We start from the raw sequence: 10,261 nt of genomic DNA on the forward strand, positions 1-10,261 counted from the left end.
TTTCCCGCTTCTGCTAGAGAATTTTTTTTGTTTTTTGTTTGCCATCAGGTGAGAACTGTTCCCCCCGCCCAATCATACAAATGGTAGAGTCCCTATTCCTAATGTGTTACATCACTCTCCATGAACCAGGACACACAATCATTTATTTTCACTTTTGTTGGACCAATTTTGTGAGTCGCAATGGAACTGAATCCCATCCTTCTATTCCTAATGTCTTCCAGTTCCATGAACCAGGAAGTACCCTGCTAACTAGCAATCAGACAAGCAAACAAACAATGTTTGGACTTTTGTTGGAGGAAAATATGTTCTGTAGCTGTAACCTGTTTCCAAAAATAGTATAGCCCAGACAGTCCGTCACTTCCACCAACCAAAAATTAGCATCTTCAATTCCGCAAGAAATCCACGCTTTGATTTGTCAAAGAGACGCGCTGGTTAACATGCGTCGGTAGACGCTGCCGTGTTGGTTTAGCAACGGCTATCGCTTTCATGGAGAGTCGGGGAAAGAAGGATGTGTCTTTTTGTCTCAAGTGGACGAACAGAGACGGTGACATTTAGGGTGGAGGTCACTATTTGAGGAAAATAAGTTAGTAATTACCACAATATGGCGCTTCTGTTTTTCTATGATTTGTTGTGGGAGCACGTTTCAATAAATATGAAATATGTTTAAGGGGGCTTAGTCCCCTTTGGAGGTTATGGAGATGGTTAATTGGATTAGCCCGATTCCCAACATGCTGGTTTACATGAAGTGGACTTATGTGGGTGGCAGCTTTGAGAAGGGGAGACATAAGCATTCACAGTGCAAGTGGAGTTGGGGGGGGGCTGTAAGAGTGCTCAAGCATGGGGGGCCGGGTAAAGGGGGGGTTTGGTCTGTCTCAGGCGCCCGTTCCGCTGCCTCCCCCTTGTTTGGAGCTTGAAGTTGGGAACTCTCCTGACTAATTGCGCGCCGGTGCCTCGCATGAATATTCATTGTGGTGCGTTCATAGCCCCGTCTAATTAGCGGAGAGTTAGAGCAAGGAGAAGAAGAAACTCGCACCTTGCACCCACCACTGGGGAAGCACACCCCACCACCACCACCATCCACACCCCCTCCCTACCCAATCCCACTCTCAGGGGGATGCTGGCAGAGTAGCCCGAGTTCATTAGGCAAAAAAAAAAAAAAAACAGGAAAGAAAAGTTACCTGACGATTCAGTCTTTAGAAAAATGGACGATTCACCTTTTTTGCATATTTAGGGGGCCTATTACGCATGTCTATCAAAGACCAGGCAACACAATTATCTGATGGCTGCGAGTGGAATTTTTTTATTTATTTTTTTTGCTTAAACTCTCTCCTCTTCACACATCAGGAGAAGTTAAAAGTGTAAACACATCATCCTCGAAAGGAAATATCCCCCTGTGGAATTGGGTGGAGGCGGTGGCTCACATTAAATATCTAATGAAACTTCAACAAAAGTGTTACTTTGGGTTTACCTGGAAAGTAAAACTATTCTGCTCACATTTAACCATTTTAAATAAGTGTCAGTGCTTCCATAATAGTGTGTTGGAAGTGTGTTGTCCAAAACCTACTACCCACTGGGAACACATCATTTAGTGTGCCTGTAGCTTTAATGCAAATGACCTGTGTTTGTCCACATCTGTCTCCAGCAGTCCACTTTTAATGTAACTCTGCACTTGTCCAAGGTAATAGACGCTATGCATCACATACAACAACGTAACACGTAACATTAAGGAGTGGGACTGGAGGACGCAAACCTTAGCAGCGCTAGCATAGCTATGTGAGCTAAAGTGCTAACACTACACTTGCATTGTAACAGCAACATTGTGCTAGGTTAGCCTCGTCGCTGAAGAAAAACAAAATGATCAAACTTACAGCTCCCACGTCTATAGGTGACTGGCGGATGGTTGGCAGAGCTCCAGGCTGCATTTGAAGATGTGTAGTGAAGCCTGCTTTTTTACAAAGCTGCCTTCCGTGAAGCGTCATCTAGCTAGGAGCGCGTCAAAGGTGCTATCACGTCCATGAAGAAAGGCAGTTGTTTTTCTTCATGATGTCATGTGAAGCCGCAACATCAAAAGCAAGAGTTTGAGCGCCTCTTCTCTCAAAAGTAAAGTAAAGTTTTTCTTAGTTTGGTGCTCGCAAACAGGCTCTATGGACACATAGTCTTTATAAAAAATTAAAAACTCACTTTTTCCCGAGAGTGGACCTTTCAAATGACCACTTTGAATCGTATGCTTGCAGATATTTTTATAAGAAGATGAAATAAGCCATAAAACATCAGTAATTGCATGTTTTTGGTTGCTATATTTGTGTGTTTTTTTACATGCCAAAATGCTTTAGCTTTCCAAATTCGTCACAATCCACCAGTTTTTGTTATTAAAAAAATGGAAGTGTGACAACCCCGTTCTAATGCAGCGGTAGGCAGCCTGCAGATCGTGGCCATGAGCAGTTACCGAGAGCATTTAAACTTGGCCCGCCATGAATTTTCAAAAGAAATAAGACCTCAGAGGAACGCCTGTGAATATTCTCATTCATCCGGGTCATGGTATTCTCAGGGCATTCAATCGATCGCGACTGGACCGTTCAGGTTGTCTCAGAAGACGTTTGGTCTCTCATCCGAGCAGGCTTCATCAGTTCATGCTCAAAGACTAGGTGGGACACACACCAGTCAGACTAGAGGCGAAACATCTTCTAAGGCGACCTGAGCGGTCCAGTTGCGATCGATTGAATGCCCTGAGAACCTCCGAGGAACTGGAATAGTATTTGAAACATGCCAAAACTTTTAACCCCACAAATGCTGACAATTATATAATAATAAACAACGGGGTGCTTTCTACAAACTGCAGTGGCCCCTGATAGGAAGAAGGTTGACAGCTTGGTCAGTGAACGCACCACGCTGTGTCGGCCACATCCTGCATGTTGACCTACATGTCAGGAAAGAAACTATAAATTGACGCTATGGAGAATTTCAACAAAGAAGGATCTTGTCATTTGTGCTTCATATTAGGAGGGAGTGGGGGCGGGGGGGTCTCGTCATCCTCAGCCCCCTCCCCCACATGTACTTCCACTTCATCCTCAGCGCACACGGCCTGTCATTCACTTCTGTGGGCTCCCTTTCACGGGGCGCACCATGGAGACGTGGCGGGTGATGGCAAAAATGCACCACGGGGGCCACGATTCCTCCACAAAAACACTCCCACCCCCACCACCACTAACCCACCTCCTCACCTCTCAACCGAGCATCTGGATGTGGCTTTTGCTTCCACAGCCCCGTGCACAACAGTGACTCTGTGTGGGCACGCTTTTTATAGACACGGGAGGCAAGAATGGGGATGAATGACCCAAGCTGCTTTATGGAGTCACGGAAAATACACTAAAAATGCAAACAATTAAATACAAATGTCTTAAAATTAAATAAAAACTCTAAAAGACTTTAAGGAAATGGGGGCTAGCCTAAAAAAGTTTGTTACAACTTTAAAAAAGTTATAAATAATGCTGCATGGCCCATGCTGCTTTATGAAGTAACGGAAAATACACAAAAAATGATTAAAAAAAATTCAATACAAATTTATTTTAAAAATGAAATACAAAATGAAATCCAAAGGTCTTTAAGGGAAGAGACGTATCCTAAAAAACCTACTTTACAACATTTTAAATAATGCTTCATGACCAACCCCATTTTATGTAGTCACGGAAAATACACTAAAATTAAAACAAAAAAACAATTAATTCAAGTCAAATAAAAAAGAAAAAAAAGACTGTAAAGGAAATAGGGATATCCAAGAAAATATATTTGAAAGTGTTTTAAATAATGCTGCATGACCGACACTGGTTTTCGGAGTCACGGGAAATACACTACAAATGTATTAAAATTAAATAAAAATGCATTAAATACAATACCAATTTAATATATACAGTATATATATATATATATATATATATATATATATATATATATATATGTGTGTGTGTGTGTGTTTTATTATTTTTTTTATATATTTTTAAATAACACTGCATGACCAACGCTGCTTCACAAAGTCATGGAAATGCACAAAAAAATACAATTAAACTGAAAAATTTCATACAAAGTCTTTTAAAAATTAAATAATTGTATTGAACCTATTTTAAAATGAGAATATTTAAATATCAGGGGGGAAAAATTCAGCATCCTTAAAAAAAAGAGACTTGCTTACTATAAGAAATGACCCTGCAATGTACGGCATGCAGTCCAAAGATGGGTGGACTCAAACCACGCCTTTCACGCAATGATGATGACGAACACCTGTGACCATACCCCACCCACACCCGCTTACTACCACTAAGACCCCCCCCCCACCCTTTACTTCCATAGACAACATTTACCAGCTTACCTTCCTTTAAGTCCGCTTGTCCTCGCATTTCAAAATGAAGCCTGAATGCTGCTGCACAAACACAGTATAAACAACAAAAAGAAAACAAAGTGACATGTTGCTTTCAAAAGATTCACATGGCAACGCTGAGGGTGGAGACACATCCATAAAAAAATGTCCAGAGTGAGAAGAAGAAGGAGGAGGAAAGGAACATGCAGCTGATTGCAGACTTTTAAGGCGAATGCAACAAGAGAGATGTAAGATTTGTTTAAAGCCCCGCATTTCCATTTAAGAACGTGATTGTGTTTGCAAAAGATCCCTTTCAATCTTTGCACCCCCCCTTACGCTCTCTCTCTCTCTCTCTCTCTCTCACACACACACACACACACACGAACTCTCTCTCTCTCCCTGTGTGTGTGTGTGTGTGTGTGTGTGTGTGTGTGTGTGTGTGTGTACACCCCTTCAGCGTCTCCGAGCCTGCTTTGCAATTCATAGAATTGGTAATTTGCTATTGGGACAAAACGTGAAGGGAAAAATAATCAGATCAAGCAGGAGAAGAGGTAGGTAGCAAGGAGGGAGGAGGAAGGGAGGAGAAAACACACGGCTTCTCACCTCCAAGTGTCTCCTGAAAAAGGTGCATATATAGAAACGACAATATAGAAAGGAGCAGCATAGGTTAAAGGGCATTGGGAAATCAGGTTAGAGAGGCTATTTGAACAACTTCAAGTGGCTGCTGCGATCACACAGCACTAAAAATGATACAACAGTGCAAAGCACAACAACATATTATTCAATTAATACTGCCATCAGAACAGAGTTATCATCAGTGTGTTTTTGGCAGCCCTTGTTATGGATTGGTGTAGGTGTGAATCATGTGGCCTGTGTGAGAAAATGTGCATTGTGTCTATTGTTTTCATTATTTCTGCAGCTTAATGGGTATAAATAAACATTTCTACTCTTATTTTTCAGATTTCCCGGAACACTAACACACGACGTTTGATGACATCATTGGTGAGTTTGACACATTTTTGACAGATTAGTTAAAAATGCCAGGTGCATTCTATTAGGTAGTCCATGAACTTGCCCTTAAAGTTCATTGTTGTGCATATTAATGTGCATTGTGTGACCAATGCCCAACTCAAGCAGTCGTACACATATACAGTCGCCATAAAGTTAATTTTATTGGACAATTTCAGTCCATTTTATTGTTATTATGCTCGTCACAGAGCCTATAAAACGTAGTTAGCGTCAAGTATAAGATGAATCAAATGTGAGCATTTGCTTGAATTTTTGTTCCAAGTCCTGTTTTGAAATGATGCAGGTGTTCCTAAGGTGTGAGAAAACCAGAATGTTGTCTCATTTCTTGTAATTATTTCTGCAGCTTAATGGGTGTAAATAAAAACATTTTTGTAACATACTGTATCTATAATTTTCAGATTTCCAGGACTACTAAGACTAATGACATCATGGGTAAGCGTGACACAGTTTTGACATATGCTAACCTACATTATATGTACCGTGTGTGTTAGTAAAAACCTAATAGGGTAGTTTTTCTTGAAGGATGCCTACATATATTAACTAAAGTTCATTTATGTGCACATTTACTGCACAAATGGACCAATTATAGCCATAGTAGACATACACAATATAGGCTGCTAGGGATATTTCAGTCATTTTTTTTGGTCTAATTCGAATATAATGCTGTAGTATGTAGGCACACAGCAAGAAGTACTGTTGGGGTGGTAAGATATCCAGAATGTGCAAATATGGCAAACAAATGTGCAGAAAATGAGTGCAAATCATGCAATGATGCAAGATAAGGTTATGATCTGGCAATGAATAATCGGCACGTGTATGTTTATGATAAGTTGCGCTGGTCCCTGACCTGTTTTTTACATTAACATACAACAAAGCCCCCCTCCCTCCCTGCAGTGGTTGTATAGCCAAAACAAAACCTGCAAATCCCTCAAAATACCGTCAACAGCGACGATAGCTGATAGATAGTGTGTATAAATATAGAGGAAGGTGCCCCCCCTCTCCACCGTGCGCGTAAAGATCAGTGCGCAGCAGCCCCCCTCGCCCATTGAGCGCGTCCCCACGGGCCGCCACCGGAACGGAGCCAATACAGAGGGAGGGGAGGCGTGTCTTCTCGCCGGCCCAAGACCTCCCAGAGCAGCTCCGCTCGCCGACCGGGGCTCTAAAGCCCGCAGACCTCCGAGGCTCTCGTCACTTCTCCAAGTCGGAGCCATGGCGACAACAGCTCAGTACATCCCGCGGAATAACTCCTTGCCGTCCAACCCGCTCATGCATCCGGACTCGGACAGGATGCACCAGGGGACCACCTACCGGGAGGTGCAGAAAATGATGCACCACGAGTACCTGCAGGGGCTGGCGGCCACCAACACGGGACACCCGATGAGCCTGACGCACCACCAGTGGCTGCCCACCTCCAACACCGACTGGTCGAGCGGCACTCACCTCGGCCAGCAGGATCACAAAGGCGGCGTGCAGGCGAGCCGGGAGGACCTGAGCAGCGGCTTTCACCACAGATCCCACCTGGTGCACCAGCAGACACAGGGAGCCCACCACGGCTCCTGGGCTCCAGCCACCACGCACCACTTGTCCCCGCTGTCCCCTGCGTCCGGCGGCCACCAGCCCCTGGTCTACTCGCAGCCGGGATACACGAACCTCAACGCCATGCTGGGCAGCCCCCAGCCGGGCGCCTTGCACCACGGCATGCGGGAGCCCCTCCACGACGATTCGGCCGGCCACGACAGCCAGATGGAGTCCCCCCAGCAGGCGTTCAGCCACCACCAGGACCACTCGGACGAGGACGCGCCCAGCTCCGACGACCTGGAGCAGTTCGCCAAGCAGTTCAAGCAGCGGCGGATCAAGCTGGGCTTCACGCAGGCGGACGTGGGCCTGGCCCTGGGCACCCTGTACGGGAACGTCTTTTCGCAGACCACAATCTGCAGGTTCGAGGCGCTGCAGCTGAGCTTCAAGAACATGTGCAAGCTGAAGCCGCTGCTGAACAAGTGGCTGGAGGAGACAGACTCCAACACGGGCAGCCCCACCAACTTGGACAAGATCGCCGCGCAGGGCCGGAAACGGAAGAAGAGGACCTCCATCGAGGTGGGCGTCAAAGGGGCGCTGGAGAACCATTTCTTGAAATGCCCCAAGCCGTCCGCGCACGAAATCAGCACTTTAGCCGGCACGCTGCAGCTGGAGAAGGAGGTGGTGCGCGTTTGGTTTTGCAACCGGAGACAAAAGGAGAAACGCATGACGCCCGTGGGGGTCCCGCACCCCAACATGGAGGACGTATATTCCCAAGCGGAGACACCCCCCCTGCACCGCACACTACAGAGTCCTGTCCAGTGACTGACGGAACCCCCCCATCACCACCTCGCTGCTCCCACCTCATCCTGGCTGTGCGTACAGAGGGGACAAACAAGGGGGGGCTGTGGAGTTTACACTATTTAAGTTTTGGCTTTTCTCTCAAGACTTTTGGGAAAGTTGTGCAGTTTTAGCATTGGAAGTCCCTCAAATTGATGAAAAAATGTAAAAAAAAGATAAAAATAAAAAATCACACGTCTAGGATTAAAAAATATTCCATTTAAAGCCAGACAAAGATTTATTTACCAAACTTATATGGAGGAGTTGTATGGTGAATTTATAAGGAGTCATTTGAGGCTTCTTCTCCTCCATGGGGGTGGACCGTGAACGCACCACACGCCTGCAAAAACACTGGAGATGAAAAGTCAGCACTGAATGAACTGAATTTTTCTATTATTTTATTTGCTTTTTTTTGTTTGAAAAACATGAACCAGACGTCCAATTCCTGTGTTTATTGTGTGAAGTTTGGGTTGGAAATATGCTTTCATCAGGGTCAAATTTGGGAGGAAAATGTATCAATGCAGCAGGACGTCCAAGTTCTGATTGCATGCCTTAATAATAATAATAATTTTAAACAAAAAATATATCAATGTTTTCACATGACCACGTCGAAATTTGCAAGCAGCATCAGACGTTAAAAAAATGCATTAATGAGTCTTTTTTCCTCTCATTTTTTCTTTATCGTTTGCATGGAGCACTTACTTTTTTGTTATTTTTAGCTGATCTCGTGTTTACAGCTCCCTAAATCCCCACACATTTCCACAGTGATTGGCCCCCCCTCACACGAAATGAAAAGTTGGAGCAACTCAGGTAACTTTCAGTGCCCCCCATCTCCCCTGTGTGGAAAAAAAACCCCAAAACATTTTGTCTTTTTAAAGCCACATTCTTCGCCGTTGTATTATACAGTGCAAAAATCCATAGGACCCTGAAGGCAACGCGTCCTTCACGTGTTCCTTTCAAATCTTATTTATTTTATTTGTTAGTGTCTTTATTTGTGTGTCATCACCAGTCTAAAAACAAACGACAGTGTGTTATATCCACTTACAGATGAGGGATTTTTTTCCAAGAAAAAAACAGTGATAATTTAACAAAAAAGGTGATTTTAGAGAAAATGATACCAGGATTATTTCCAGCGTGTAAATATGTCCAATATGTAAAACTTGTATTTGTTCTGAAATATTTGTTTTTTGTTGTTTGATTCTTTTTGTTGTTCCTTTCTCCGGGCAGTTTTGTACACTTACTAATTCCAAGAAGATATTTTAATATGATTTCATTTATGATGAATCTGACCATTTATAAATATATATTTATTATCTCTTGTTTAGTTTTTTTTTGTTGCAGTGGATTTTTAAGTCTCTCTTCTGTTGACTTCATTGGTTGTCTGTTGGTTGCTATAAATGTAGACTGCAAAGTCGCATTTCTATTTATGTTATAGTAATATTTTATTACTTACATAAAAACATATATACAAGAAACCAATCTGCTTGTTGTCTTCATTATGAGGTGCTCGTCCTTTGTTCGTGTTGCATCGTTCCAGGCCAGTCACAAATCAAATAAAACAAGAATTAGTAATTGTACAATAATGAGTCCATGTTCTCTATGATTCAGTTCCACAATGTGCTGTTTTAGAAGGGAGCACATTGCGGTTTAAACAGCAAGCATCCACATTGTTTCCATATGCATCTACGCGACATCGCAGTATTAAATTGTGCAATCGTGACATCGAATTTTTTGGTCTTTTGTGATCCAGTGATGATCATCATTTTTAAACGTCAACATAAATAACATTTTCATCAAATGCGCCATCAAACGTCGACTGTTAAGCATTTAACTCCGAGACAGACGTGTCTGCACGGATTTTATTTTATCTGGGGGGGAGGACAGGACAAAAATCCAAAAGAAGATGAAAAACCAAAAGGCCTTCAAGTAAAAAAAACACTAAAGCTCGGCCTCAAGTCACGGGCAACAAATCTCCTATTTTTGAACTCCAAACGTCCAAGTTTCTCCCTTTTGGTATGAATAAAACACACCTTAAACGCTCTGCATGCCTCCCAGCAATGCTCTTATTTCCATAGAAGCAAATTAAAATGCTAGACTCATGTTTAAAATCACCCCAAACAATAATGAATTCATCCAGAAATAACAACAATAACTGTAACGTTTGACTTGAACAAATGTGCAAATATGTCACATTGATGATCATGTCAATGAAAGTGTTTATTTTATTGCTGCAAATAATAAATAAAGATATAGTTTTGTATTGTTTTGCTTTGCTGTCGCGTTAGTGAAGACTTGCTCGTGAAAGCACACAAGCAAGCTGTTTTATTAAGAACATACAGTAGATGCAAAAAAAACATATCAGCTTACATTGCAAATTATTTATTTGCATTTTTCATTGCTGCTGCCAATATCCCCCCACACCTTTTAATGGCCAGTATTTCTTTTCGCAATTGGTCATTTTTCTTAACATCTACTGCATGATTTTAATCAGTATCTTGCTAAAACATCAAATAAAAGTATAGAGGC

The 10,261-nt window shown here is 42.7% G+C and overlaps 1 protein-coding gene across 1 annotated transcript; it reads left to right on the forward strand.

Moving 5' to 3' along the window:
- The first annotated feature begins 6,402 nt into the window (after positions 1–6,402).
- On the forward strand, positions 6,403–9,772 carry pou3f1 (POU class 3 homeobox 1). Its single transcript, XM_054782489.1, has one exon. The coding sequence runs from the start codon at positions 6,590–6,592 to the stop codon at positions 7,718–7,720; it is 1,131 nt and encodes a 376-aa protein (XP_054638464.1). The 5' UTR covers positions 6,403–6,589; the 3' UTR covers positions 7,721–9,772.
- Positions 9,773–10,261: the final 489 nt, after the last annotated feature.

The sequence above is a fragment of the Dunckerocampus dactyliophorus genome, chromosome 7, assembly GCF_027744805.1.
Source record: "Dunckerocampus dactyliophorus isolate RoL2022-P2 chromosome 7, RoL_Ddac_1.1, whole genome shotgun sequence".
In the NCBI taxonomy this organism is placed as follows: Eukaryota; Metazoa; Chordata; class Actinopteri; order Syngnathiformes; family Syngnathidae; genus Dunckerocampus; species Dunckerocampus dactyliophorus.

What these genes read in the sequence shown, in the direction of transcription:
- pou3f1 (XM_054782489.1), top strand. Translation starts at nt 6,590, where the DNA reads ATGGCGACAACAGCTCAGTACATCCCGCGGAATAACTCCTTGCCGTCC.